Genomic DNA, 15219 nt, shown 5'->3' on the forward strand with positions numbered 1-15219 from the left:
TCCAGTTTTCTTAAACCTCTTTAGTTACAACGATTTATGTTAATGGAACAAATTAAAGATATTCATTTGAAAAAATAATTTATTTTAATCGAAATTGTAATGAAATCGTGCAACACTGAACACTTAACTTGGAACATTCCAGTTATTAATTTTAACTTTTTCGTTAAATGAAAAGAAGATAGGTACATAATAATGTTACTTATCATAATTTTAAGAAGAATATTTACAACTTTTAATACATTGAATACACTATATATAGAACAATGAAAATATAATTAAATGACTACCTAGTATATAATATAAAATGTAAAAATATAAATGTGATTTTCCGATCTCTCTCTGATATTTTATTTGAAATACGATAAGAGAGAGTACAATCAGCGACAAAGACGTCATATCTTAGAAAATAATTTCATAATCTTACACTCATACATTAATACGACGATTTTGTCAGTGTAGTCGGTTACGAACTATATAAATGCAAATATTGAATTTCCGTAAATTCTCCTACATAACTATAAACCTACCATATTTAAACGATGAAAAAATCAGACTTTCGACCCTAGACGAAAAATAAATCTATTTACATAAATTAATTCTCAATATGTGATAGCTTTTTCTAGTGAAGATACAAGTATAATAACTGTGCAAGAAATAATAGGGTGACCAGTTTTTGCGTCATGGCTCATGGGACGCAAAGACTAGTATACATTTTATATAATTCATTATGTACAAGTTTACAACAGCAACGTACTAGCTTAAGACAATAATAGTATTTATTATAATTTGTATTTATTTACACTAGATTAGGCATAGAAATATAAAATAAAATATGACAATTGGAGTTCATCTAAGAGAGCAGCGTTACCTGAAAAAGAAATAACACTTGAAATACAAAATATACCACGTACGTATAAAGTCGTTTATAAGTCGGTATGTAACATTATATTTACGCCACTCTCAATTTTCAGTTACAAATAAAATAAGTAAAAGTTGGAGATGACACGTCTTATGTGAACTAAGAACAAAGGGACTAAGGTGAATAGAAACACACAAATAATAGTAATAGTAATAATGTGCCAAGCAACCACACCAATTATCTCGCCTCAAAGTAGGGAATTCCCTGTACCAGAGCAATGGAATTCATTGCAGTACGCTAACCAGAACACCCAGATCAGAACCAATTTAGAAAAGTTTATTTCCCAAATTAGTCGTGCGGGAAATGTATCCAGAGTCCAAAGTACAAACCATTTGGCCACCGAGGTCGTCCAATTAATGTTACTTGCAGTAAAATAATGACTTAAACTTTGCTGGCTTACACAAAACCCGCTATTATTCCACACAAACACGTTATTTCAAGAGTTTAGCCATTGACACGATTAAGTAATGAATATGCAGGTTTAGGTGCACGTGTAGTATGCAAGTCTATAGAAGATAGGTCTAATGATACGTCTGTAGTGATTCCAAGACGAGATTGACTAAGACTTTGTAACGATGGGGCACCAAAAGTATGATCCCATAGAAAAAATACACGTTTTATTTTTTTCCTACTAAAGTATTAGATTTATGGCAAAATGTGATATAACAATATTTAATTAGGACAATAGGATCTCTCAATTGGCATTTTTTTAGCGAGGTATCGTGAAAAAATCCCATGTCCGCAATATCGCTGATCCGAACCACTGTGTCGCAAAGTTAAGATAAATATAGTGTACCTGCCTGTCCCCAATTACGTCAATTTTTAATGTACTTAAGTTATTTCCCGCAACCCGAACAGGCCCAGGACCTAAATAATATTGTCGTAAGCCAGTCTCAATTTTCTGTCTATGTTCCTCGAAGTTTAGGTAAAAAAACTCTACCTATTCCGATCCCTGGTTATAACAGTACTTTGTTATTTTGATTAAGCGGAATGGAGATTAAATACTATTGTTTTTTTATGGTATCAAATAACGAACATGTCACACGCCTGGTGACATTTTCAATGCCACTCGGAGCTTTAAATCGCAAAGATCTGCACTGCCCTGTTACGTTTACCTATTACCCTTGAGACAATGTTGACAAGTTTCATATGCTAGTAGTTTTACCAGCACTTACCCTTCAAAGCCGAAACGAACTAATGCTCAAATTATTGTTTGGCTGCAGATATAGATGTGGCAGTACTTCCTTGGGCAAGTTCTTTCACAACGAGTTCTTCTGATACTAAAATTTTCATTAAACACAGCTCTTATCTGATTCTCTTGGGTACAAAATAGACTATATTATACGTAAATATGAATTATATTTACACTTTTATTGCAACTGCCTCCGTGGCCGATTACCGGACTGCGACGCAAAGGTCCCAGGTTCTATTCCCGGGCCGGGAAAAGTATGTCCTACATTTATTTCTCTCATGAGTTTGGGTGTAATTTGTGTTGTCCATGTCACCCGCGACACTAATGCGGGGCTATGTTGGGTTGTGTGTACGTTATTATTATTATTATATTTATATTACGCGATTATCATGCACAGCAATACTGAAAAATCTATAAATGATCAGTAAGTATTTTAGTCGACTATATCCAAAATTTTGCTTAGAAAATTTTATAAAGTTATAATTAACTCCCATATAAAAAACCTTTATAAAAAGCATATTTTCAAAGTACAATAAAAACACAAAATGTCATGCCTCATGAAAATAACAACAAAAAACAAAAGCTTTTATTCAATAAATAAACAATGAACCTTATGAACAATTTTCAAACACCCACAAAATGTTCAGTAAATTGGCTATCCAAATATACCTAAAGCTATCTTGAGCAACGATCCGGGCTCGGTAATTCATTTTCCTGAATACATGGAGATAACCAACAATCGTACGAAATATAGCTGAAACAATTATTCGTGTGCACACGCACGATTAAATAGGTTCCCTTTCCTTTGCGGAACACTTTGGAAAAATATTTATAGAGATATTTATTCTTGTAATTCAATGGTAGTATCCAAATGAAGGCTTCAATTTAAAGAAATGCTATGACTTTGAAAGAGATGCTTATGACTACACTAAATAAGAAATTATTAATTGGCACTTGGATTTTCCGAGGAAATTATAACTGCTATAAATTTTAATAAAACGCCTACATTACGCTTAATTATTATATGCCGACGATCAACGCTCTCCATTTATTGTTATTTTTATTTCATCCAATTAAATACGTAGGGCGCACTATAAGTTTCCGGAATGAATAAGAAAAAAATACTACAAAAATGGTCAGAAATGAATTCATTGTTTCTCAAAATATTCTCCGTTAGCGTTAATGCACTGTTTCATGCGAATGAACCAATTTTGAAAACATTTATGCCACTCCTCCGCGAAACATATTTTTCATACTCTTCGACAGCCTCTTCAGGTGATGAAAATCGTTGACCGCGTAACTGGTTCTTAATTTTTGGAAATAAATAAAAGTCACAAGGTGCCAGGTCGGAACTGTACGCGGGATGACTCATAAGGTCAACGTTGTTCACCTTCAAAAATTCATTTGTTTGTCTGGCCGTGTTAGAACTGGCATTATCGTGGTGCAAGATAACACGGCGTTTACGGCTATTTTTACGGAGTTTGTCAATAACTTCCGGCAAATAATTGGTCGTGTACAAATCGCTATTCACGGTACAACGATTCTCCAAAGCAACAGTAGCTACGTGTCCAGTTTTATTAAAAAAAGAAGCAATCATCCGCTTAGAGGCACTATGCACGCGCGCCATATTGGTTGGTTTCAGCTCATCTCGAAAGACCCATACGCTCGATTATTGCTTTGTTTTGGGATCGTAACTATAAATCCATGTTTCGTCACCTGTTACTAGGTCCCGCACCAAATTCGACGCCCCTTCGTTGAATCTGGTAAGCATGGCATTGCACCAAGTCACACGATCCGTTTCTTGAACCTCAGTCAAATTGTGTGGGATCCACCGAGTGCACAGCTTTTTCACACTCAAATGTTTGTGTAGTATTGATTGTATTTCACTCATGTCTATGCCTAAAGATGCCCGAATCTCATCGATGTTTTTGTTGTTCACAGCAGTGGACGGGCGACCATCATGAAATTCGTTACTGAGATTCACACGACCGCGTTTGATTTCTGCAAACCAGCTATAAATAGTCGTCTTGCATGGTGCTTCATCGCCAAAAGCAGTTTGAAGCCGAGCGAAGCTCCGCTGAGCTGTTAAATTACACTAATGGTCGTATTCTAGAACTCTACTCAATGCTCAAGTCAGGATTTGAGTATGATTTAAAGCACTCGAAATCATACTCAAGTCCCTGCCATTAGGGTCGTATTTCCAGTGCTTGTGTTGCCAGTGCAATCTGACTTGAGCATTGGATAGAGTTCTAGAATACGACCCTTAAAGTCGTAGAAAATCATACTACGAAAATTTTCACGAGTTAAATCCATGATGATGTAGACAACCAATTTCTAAAATGACGCCACAATGTAAAAACAAGTGACAGTCAGATGAAACAAACTGTATTCTACAGCCAAAGAGTTCCATTTCCAAATGTTATAATTACTTTTAAAATATTGTTTATGTAAGTGGCTAAAAAACTTATAGTGCGCCCTATGTAATAAAGTAAAGTTAAACACGTAGACTTGAAATATGCGAGAAATCAAGCTAGATTACAATAGAGGTTTTATTATTTAGTTCTAAAAGCGCCCTAACGACATTATCATGACTAATGTCAATGCCATTCTTATTCAAAGTTATAATAATGTTAACTTTATTATAACTTTTAATAAAGTGTAGAAATAAATAACCTCGCGAAAAGTCTGAGTTGTTTACTTTCCAAGAATACTGACATTTTTTGAACTTTACAGCAAAATTTGTATTGTAGTCGTGACACAGAATAAATTGAACATTATTATAAAAAATACTTCAAACTACGTAAGATTTGTGGTTTAAATAGGTACTTACCTACGCCGAAAGCTAGTTACCGTTTTATTTAAATAAAATTCAATGGTACGAAAAGTGTGATTTTTTTTTTCAACTAAGCAACGTAGAGATGTCAAAATAAATAGATATTAATATAGGTTGCTGAAACATTAGTTTAGTGATAGGTACTGATGCACCAGTGAATGGAATGCCAGACAGCTAAACCATCTACCTGGTCTCCAATCAGGGCATTTCATGAACTATGAGTACTAGAGCAGATGACATTATTTCCGGGGCACAACCCTGAACACCTAGACCATAATCAATATAAAAAAGTTTGTTTCTCAAACGTGTTCTACTGAGAAACGAACCCGGAACCACAATATGAACCGCCGAGCCACACAGATCGACAAATCGGAATCTGTTAAGAATGCTACTTTTAGTGCGCAATTAGTAGGTACTTTCTTCTAGTAAACGTTAACATGTACGACGCCAGTACATCAAGCAACACATGGACTTATTTTGTGCCGTTGTACTGGAGGCGATTTTCGAACAAAAATGTGTAGTCTGATGTGCTGTTGACCGTACATATTATGTATTCGGATTGTGTGGAATTGCAAAGTGTGTACAATTCCTGAGGATGTGAATCATTTGATCGTGGAGTGTGCCCGAACAGAATCTGTCAGTTAGGGTTACTTATTTATTTGTAGGTTGATTTGGGTGCATTTAATGTAGGGTGGTTTCAATCAGTTTTGTCAGAGCCAACAAATAGTGCCGCAAAATTTCATGACATGGTTAGTTAGGTAGTATTTTGATTTTGCTATTTGAATTCTATTTAGGGTTTTTAAACTGACTTCAAAAAAAGAAGGAGGTTCTCGATTCGACTGCATGTATGTTACGCAATAACTCCTGTATTTGTGAACCGATTTTAATTATTCTTTTTTTGTTGGAAACAAGATACTACTCAGTAGTAGTCCCATTTAAATTTAAAGAAAATATTCCACGTCTAAGGGTGGCAAACTATGGGTTGAATGACTTATGAGCTCGGTTTTTTATTTACATACTGTTTTTCTAATAGGACTGATATGTTCAGTAATGATTAAAATACCTAACTTAGTCGAGTTAAAAAATATATTTACTTTTAATATTTGATTCAGAAAGCTGTTGCTTTGAGTCAAAAGCATGTCATGCGTGACACTTCAGATTTACATTCAACACATTACGATTCTTATGATAAGAACAGTTCAAAGTGTCAAGCTTGACGTGCTCTTGACTGTACAATCCTATTTGTATTTTTTATGAGTAAGCAACACACCTGTCCATAACAGTTGCAGTGCCTCAGAGCTTTAAATAGCAAATATCTGAGCGGCGTTACCATAACGCCCGTCACTCTAAGGCATATGTTGAAAAGTTCCACGTGCCTGTAATTTTTGCCATCTGCCAGTAATGCTTACATTACTGCTTGGCGGCAGAAATAGGTAAGGTGGCAGTACTTGTTTACTTTTCTTTAAATGCTCTTTACGTTACAACAAAAACGAACACGAGCAATCGCGCGCGAGAAAACGTTAGTATAGATAAATTCAAACAGGTAATCGGGCTCGATAGCGCGTACAGGCTTTCCCTCGCGCAATCCTGTACGCTCCATCACGCGCTCTCGCGATAGAGTGACTGTGTAAAGGGGGCTAATGTCACAGTCACAAACAGACTCATCAGCGGTGGTTTTAGATGAATGAGATCCTTTTTGCGTACGTTACGGCAGACACAACAATTTGTCAAATGGTATTGTCTATTTATTACACAAAATGCTGACCTTATTAGTTTATTTTTGTATTTTGTGCCGTGGCATTGCATTAAAAGCTTTCTATTATATTCTACCTTTTTTATTTTTTCTTACGTATGTATTAATCATATTTATGTTAAAACAATAAGTTCTTGAACTTTAGTTGATATACTTATATTAATTATTTGTATGTATTTGCTTACTTTTATATATTGCTTGATAAGTTTAACAAATAAATACAAATACAAAATAATTTATTTCTCCACAAAAAGATACAGCGTACGTAACTATGAGGCACTTAAATATTAGTCACATTTGTGGGAGACTTAAGCTAGGCCTGTATGCCATAAAATGGTACCGCTAGCAAAGTCGTGTCATGAGTTCATCCAAGACGTACCCAAACGTCTGAAACATCAATCTTGAAAAAAGTTACAAATTAAATCGTTTCCCCAAACAACCCGGTTAAATATGTCATCCCGATAATATTTATAAAGAAGGAAGAACCATTTTTACAGAGATAAGAAAAAACAAAATTAATAAGGTTTTATAGATTTTAAGACTTTCGTGGTTATTCGCTAAATGATTATCACTAGTATCAGGTTTCTTACCACGGTATGACTTCTTTTTATTTTCCCGATATTTCGGAACGGTTGCACGCTCCATGGTCACGGGTTGGTCAACCCGTGGTTGGTGGTAAGAAACCTGATACTAGTGATAATCATTTAATAAGGTTTAATTATTATAATACCAAAAACAACAAAATCAACCAAAAGGTCCACAGTAACATAACAAAAAGTCAATAACAACGAAACGAGATCTTAACAATTATTCCAAAAAAACACCACGCAAAGCTCAAAGCTAAAAAAAACACCCGATACAATGTGTATGCACTTGTTCTGATGAAATACCTTAGAATAATAACGCATAGAATGATAGTTTCATATCAAACGAACTGTCACAAGTGAGGCAAAAATCAAATTCATGTAGGCTAGTTTTAGAAGTAGGTTAATTTTCGGTTTTAGTGAATATTTATATAAAAATACAAGTTGAAATGCGTTACTTCCTTGTGGAATGTGATGTTAGTATCTATTGTATGTTTGTCTGACGTATTTTTACACAAATTTACCACACATTTCGTCATTTTTAACTAAAGCTGTTCGCGGTGCAAGTTGACCTTGAGCACTGAAGGCCCGCCCGCTCGTGTAGGCCCTTTTGGCGCGCTTCAATTTGCCTCACTTAGCGTGTGCGGGCTAGGTTTCTATGCGTTATTATTCTAAGTGAAATCCACAATAAAAATACCGACGCGACGCATCGTGTAGCATCGCTCATAAAAGATTCGATTTATTGAGTTTATGGAGTAGATCTCTATGGATAAATATACCGTTTTACGCTTAAATTGGGGTAATTATTTCTTATCTTTATCATTTCATTTTCTATCTACATAATAAGTAAAATATTGTACCTTTAACTTAAAATTAATTACAACTGCAATTAATATTGTTTGTTTGAGGTCTATTACGACAATAAATTAACTTTTTTTGACACACCGTTGAGTAATAATGCATGCATTGTAAAAATTCAAAATGCCACAGAACCCATCACATGTGAAATGAACTTAATATCAGTACTAAGAACACTTTTGTTACCGCAGCTCTACCCTGTTAAAACAATACGTTATAAAATAAAAAACAACATTTTGAGAATACGGATTTTTCGGCTTGTTGTGATTTTTGGGGTTAATGGCGTTTAGCTTACTTTTTACATTAGATGTTCAGGAATTAATTATATCCAGCCATTATAATTGTTATAATTATTAGGGACTTGCAGTGTTTTGGTTTGGCACGATAGAGCTGACACCACATAAAGTATCTTTATACTTAGTAAACATAATAAAAATAATCTGTGTTATAATTTTATTTTATTTTTGTTTTGTTTATGATTTTGTTTTGTAAATATTTATTTTGTATTTATTGTTATTGTGTCTTTTACTGTTTTGCTTCTTTTTTCTTTTGTGTTATCATTTTCTTTCTTCTTCCATTCAATTCTATTCAATTTATAGGTATATACCTAATTATTTGCCAAATATTATGTTAACATGACTTTTGATAATAAAATATCATGTCAAGTTGTAACGTCGTCGTTAATTCTTTACTGGTGTTATTGAAGTTATTCATGAGTCGCAAAATTGCCTTACAAAGACACCCACATCACAAAGACAACCGTCTTTACATATGCTACAGGATGTCTTTTGTTCACAATAACGGATATATCTTGTATCGTCAACATTTTGAATCACATATTGTTCGTTGTTTATAAGCATGACGAACATACAGAAATAACAATTAAATTAACCTTGGTGGCCCAATGGTCTCTGAGCAAGGTCACGGGTTTGATTCCTCGGTAGGACCCCTTTGGGAATCGAACTTTTCTAGATTGTTTGTAGTTTAAGTGTCCCGAGACTATCACGAGGTACACGGTCGTCTAGCACATAGGATAATAATAAAAACGTTTGCTGAATTGTTATTAAATTAAATCCATTTTATTGTTCACGAACATGGACTTTTGACGAATTTTTCATGTATTTGTGCATAAAAATTATGATTTTCATGAATACAATACGATACAAAAACTCTTTATTGTACACCAAAAAAAGGAAACAAATCAAATACAGTTAAATTAAAAATAAGCGGTAATACAATGGGCGGTCTTATCGTTTTAAGCGATTTCTGCCAGACAACCTTTGGATGGAAGTAATTCTATAACTCACATGAAAAAGACGACGGTGTATGAAGAATTACCAATCAATAGATAGAAAAACGATAAATAAATACAAATATACATATATTTATAAATAATGAACCCAATACATATATATAAATACTTAAAAAATACTATATATACCTACACCTATAAAAATAAAATTTCTAAAACATAATTTTAAACCATAAAAATACCTAAGCAATTCAACTCACACTAAAGTTAGGTAGTGTTCTTTTACCGTATTTTTGAAAATATTCAATGATTTTGCTTGTTGAATAGACAAAGGTAAAGTGTTCCACAAACGAATAGCCTGAACAGTAAAGGACTTGTCGTAGTACTGGGAAGTATGCAAGGGCATCTTAAGCTGGTGAGTTGAAGATGAGCGCAGAAGTCGGGGGTTGGACTGATGGGCGAATTCAAATCGATCCTTAAGATAAGGTGGTGTGTGAGGAATGAATAAGATGCCATAAAGAAGATTAAGAATATGAGCATTCCGGCGAAGCCTAATGGGTAACCACTTCAGCTCCTTGCGGTAAATAGAAACACGATGAAATTTCCTCAGACCATAAATAAAACGGATGCAAAAGTTTTGTAGAAGTTCGAGCTTGTTGAGCTGTTCTTCGGTTAAATCCAGATAGCAGACATCAGCATAATCGAGAATTGGAAGAAGAAGAGTTTGGGCAAGAATGTTTTCTATGAAATTCTAATTTTAATTTCAAAACATGTGCGACTGTACCAAATTGCAGCATGAGTATAATGCGGTATTCCTACTAGATATTCTTCTAAAACAAACTACAAATAGCATTGGCTAGACACTGCAGATTAATTAATCTTATTGAAAATTCATCAAATCAAGAAAACTATATAATATTTTCATTATATTCGTGATTGCATTGCAACCTACGTGGGGTGCGATTATTGAAATATCTACTAATATAAAATCAATAATAACTACAGAACGCTTATAACTGAATTATAATAAAAGTACTTAAAATAAGAGTTATGGAATATGAAGAACAGAGCTTCATGACCATTGACTTACAAATAAATGGACGACGGGTCTAATACAAAAACCACGAAAAAAATGTCCCAAGTCAACCTATTCGAAATTTAAATTGTTATGTCATCGCAGTATCGCGCTGTCCGTAGAACAAATGAAGACTAAAGCGGAGTGTCGCGCTCTGTATACGATTTTAGCGCCTTACAAGTGCGGACACTTTTTAGCACGGACCCGACGTCCATATAATTGTAAGTCAATGTTCATGACTAATATATTTTATTCGTGTTAGCGATTCCGATAAAAGTAATTAATGTTACTTTCTTATTTCATTCACAAACCAGTTAATTAATTCTAGAAAATGTAATTATGTAAATATAGGTTTTTGTCTCTGTTGTTGCCGCCCGTTTTTTAATACAAGTTCCCATGACTTTTGTACGTATATGTAAACAATAGTAATAAATGTAAATAATTGATCCAGTCCCATGAAACAGACAATTAATTACATACGAATCAAAGACTTTAATTTCTAGTAGAGTGAACGAAGTCTTTGAACGTATAAAGTGCGCCTGTGGTTATAGATCTGGTCAGCCCTTGACAAACAATAAAGCATGCAGATTATACAAAACTGTATATAATTTTATTAAAAAATAAATACATGTTCAAAACTTGCTTATACGTACAAAGTTTTATCACCCTTAGAGGTACTATATTTTCTTCAAATTTACATGGTAGTAACGTACTCTCTTTTGAACAAAAAAGCATTATCGAAATTGGTTCACAAATGTGGGAGTAATCAGGTAACGTGCACACAAAAATACAGTCGAATTAAGAAGCTCCACCTCTTTCGAAGTCGGTTAGGGATTTAATAAAAATGCTAAAACATTCATCGAACAAATAGAACAACATGCAAGCTAAACATTAATATATATTACCTGTGAATCTATACGATACTTTCCTCTACCACCCTGATCAGGGCGGGGATTGATCGCTATAGCGGCCCGGTGGTGACCTGCCAACAACGAAAATTTATAGTCACAAGATGTGGCTACGTATAAAGTCACTACCTATAATTGAAACAATGCGTTACGTAATAGATTGTCCGCGTTAAACTTTTGTACGAAGCATAAGTACATATGCCTGGAGGAAGATTGTTAAATACCCAAATTTTTTTTAAATATCCAAAACAAAATATCTACTGGAAATAAGCAGCTTCAAAAAATAAATTCCCATGTTTTTAGAAAAAAATATTATAATCTGAACGTCAAAAGAAAGTTTCAGTAAATAGTTGTAAAAGAAAATCTAATCAGCATAGGAGCAACAAGAATACGCCAGCCGACCGTTTGCATTTCAATGAAATCAGCAATTCGTAGAAGCTGCATATGCAAGCAAGAAAGTGCTTTTACAAAATTAACGTCTTTATATATGACAAACATAAAAAACATGTATATAGAAGAAATTTTATATTAGAAATATTCTGAACGATTAGTATCCTGACAAATATTTCCCCGGAGTAAAAATGATTCCATATACCACACGACGCGAAATTATTTATTCTTTCGTCTGATCTATAAATGTTCATGTCGTTTGCACTGTCAAGCGCACAGCAAGCCTGACATTTGAATTTAAACCGTTTTTATCGCAAGCACCGTGGAGTTGAATTTAAATTAAGTGTGAATCGTTTGCACCGTGATAATTGTGGATAAAAGTTTTCGCTAGCTCAGTTAATCCGTAACTCGGAAAAGCCGTCGAAAAGTCTTATGGCGTGAAAAGCGGGCCATGAACGAGATCAGGATGATAATACCGGAAATATTCACCGAAATTCAAAGAGCAATTTTGGATAATACCTATTTAGGCTGTTATTATTTAAGTTCGTCATTTAGCATCTCACAGCTTGACTTACTCGTTTTTCCCCACATGTTCATTCGTATCCATTGTTATTCCAGTAACAATTCATTCCATACATGGCATCTCCAAACCATGTGAACTGATTGTTTAGATTAATCTACCAGATGTATGCTGTCGATCAATTATGGCGTCATTCTCAAACATGTGGCTTTACATTCAATGATTTACTTTAGCATACAGGCGTATTTAGAACAATGATGTTGAATTTGATACCATGTTTATCTTTGCTGTATAGCATATGTAACAATATACAGGGCGTCACACGGCTATACCACACGGAGGGACAATACGTTAAATACCGTAGATAGAACATTGTACTGAAAGAAGACAATTTTATAAAAATGGAAGTAAATTAATTTGCTACTCCGCGAACCCAGTGAAGGTTAAATCGTGCAAAATAGCTGCGCTTTGGTTAGAATGGCTTGTTAGAATATTTTTTCATGCACTTAATTATTCCACCCTGCCTCCGAATAAAATATATTGGGTATATTTTTGGTGATGGTTTGTGACTATAGTTGCGCTTGTGTTATTTATTTTATTAATTTTATGCGGAGGGTGGGTGGAATAATGAACTGCATGAAAAAAAAATTCAACACAAGCGCAGCTATTTTGCACGATTTAACCTTCACTGGGTTCGCGGAGTAGCAAATTAATTTACTTCCATTTTTATTAACATGGACTTCCGCAAAGTAACGCCTGAATCTATTAATTACTTAAAGACAATTTTATTTTAAAAATAATTCGAGCTGCATTAAAAGATTTTTAAATGATCGCCTGTTTGAACCGGGAACCGATCCGCCAAATGTCAAAAAAAAAAACACCTGTGATTTTACTATACTGATTGATAGTCTCAATCATCTGGACTGTTTTCTTCTAAGTAACATAGCATCTTAAATAAAAGGAAGAGCATGAAATTTAACATTCATATACCATATTCATATAACATATTCATAAAACTGGAATTTTGTTCAGGAAAATGCCTTTTCTCTGGCTTTGCCGCGCTTACTTATAACAATTGAGATTACCATTTCAAATTACTAACGAGTACAAACTTACAATTTATTATTTTAAACATTCACCATAAAAAGATAAATAAATCGACAGCAAGTGGAAATTATCAAAAGAGCGAGAATTTGTATTCTACAGAATGGGACACATTTTGAGCTTTTGATAATTTTAATGGATTGTAAGTTGCAGTTAAACGTACCTAATCATTTTAATTAATTGTTACATTTCATGGTCTTCCTTTTATTTAAGATGCTATGTTGTTCCTGTTGACATATTTATCTTTTCATGGCGAATGTTTAAAATAATAACTTGAAAGTTTGTACTCATTAGTAATTTAAAATGATAATCTCAGTTATTATGAGCGCGGGAAAGTCAGATAAAAGGCATTTTCCTGAACAAAATTTCAAATTAAATGTTTACTTTCATGGTCTTCCGTTTATTTAAGATGCTTGTTAAGTATGTATAACGCACGGAAACCGCTGTGTTGCAATCACCCTTGCAACACAGCGCAGCATAACGTGATGGACCAGTTGCAGCACGGGGCGCCGATGCAACGGAACGTGACGACAGCACATGCCACTTTCGGAAACCGAACGTGTGCCATCGTCACTTTTGATTCTAATATCGATAATTAGACACATAATTTTAGTTTAATAATGTTATTATAATTTTTATTTTAAATTAAATTTATTTCAAAGAAAGTTGCATTTTTTTGCAACTCTTGGACGCGCTTCGCTTCAGTCGGTAGGATTCTCGCGGGCCGGTTCGCGAGCGGGCATCAAACTTCTACACGTCACGTTCGCGATCTACCCGGGTAGTTACCAAGCACCGCTGCCGAGAATCCGAATCTACAAGGGAGCCACTGTCCAGGTGTGATCCAGAAATCGATCTCACAGATACCACAATGCGCATGTGAGTACTTTAGTTTCTACCTAGAGTTCCTTCCTTTCTCTGTTCTCAAATAAGATTTTCCTGCAATTTCCAAGATTTTCCATCCAAGGCAATCTCGGACCCCTAGGTTACATAATAGTAGGCGTATTAATTCTCACGACGCTTACAGAGATTTATCGATAGATAATACTAGTGAAAGAATAGTTATAACAAAGTTAGATAACGTAAAAATGACGGACGCTATTGTTGATCATATATTCAAAGCCCTTCGGTTAGTTCCCGAATTTGACGGCAACCCAAATGTGCTCACTAGGTTTATAAAACTATGTGATCAATTAGTGTATCAATATATGAAAGCTGAGCCTGGCTATGAGTTAAGTAACTTAGCCCCTCTGAACGGCATTTTAAATAAAGTTGTAGGACCTGCCGCTCGACTTATAAATTCGAACGGAATACCAGATACCTGGGAAGGCATTCAATCTGCCTTGGTCAATAACTTTGCCGACCAGCGAGATGAAACTTCGCTGTATAACGATCTCGCACTACTGAGCCAAGGGTCACTTAGCCCTCAGGTATTCTATGAGAAATGCCAAAACCTTTTTAGTACAATCATGACTTATCTCAGCCTGCATAAAACGATCGCGAGTACCATTGAGTCCAAACGTTCGTTGTATAAAAAGTTAACCCTTCAATCTTATTGGCGTGGTCTCCGCGACCCATTGGGGTCTTGTATCCGTTGCATGCGACCTGACACAATCGAAAAGGCTCTAGAATTTGTACACGAGCAAATGAATACGTTGTATCTACAGCAGCGTAATGAGCACCTTCCTGACAAAAAGACGCAGTTGCCGCATCCACAAGGTAGCACATCAAAATTTACCTATGGCTTTAGGCCTCCCATGCCATCCCCTGTCACTATGCAGCCTCCACGTCAAATGGTTATGCCTGGACCATCACATCAAATGATACAGGCTCC

The 15219-nt window shown here is 34.8% G+C and overlaps 1 protein-coding gene across 2 annotated transcripts in view; it reads right to left on the reverse strand.

Moving 5' to 3' along the window:
• Positions 1 to 290: 290 nt before the first annotated feature.
• LOC113237192 (sex peptide receptor-like) overlaps positions 291 to 15219 on the reverse strand; it is a 95397-nt gene continuing 80468 nt past the window's right edge. For both annotated transcript variants that reach the window (XM_026473524.1, XM_026473525.1), the window contains 2 exons: positions 11372 to 11448; positions 291 to 868 (listed from right to left, as the gene is read on the reverse strand). In XM_026473524.1, coding sequence (XP_026329309.1) covers positions 11428 to 11448 — 21 coding nt within the window. In that variant the 3' untranslated portion in view covers positions 291 to 868; positions 11372 to 11427. The remainder of the gene's footprint in view (positions 869 to 11371; positions 11449 to 15219) is intronic.

Source organism: Hyposmocoma kahamanoa, unplaced genomic scaffold (genome assembly GCF_003589595.1).
Source record: "Hyposmocoma kahamanoa isolate Upper Pololo Valley unplaced genomic scaffold, ASM358959v1 93, whole genome shotgun sequence".
Taxonomy (NCBI): domain Eukaryota; kingdom Metazoa; phylum Arthropoda; class Insecta; order Lepidoptera; family Cosmopterigidae; genus Hyposmocoma; species Hyposmocoma kahamanoa.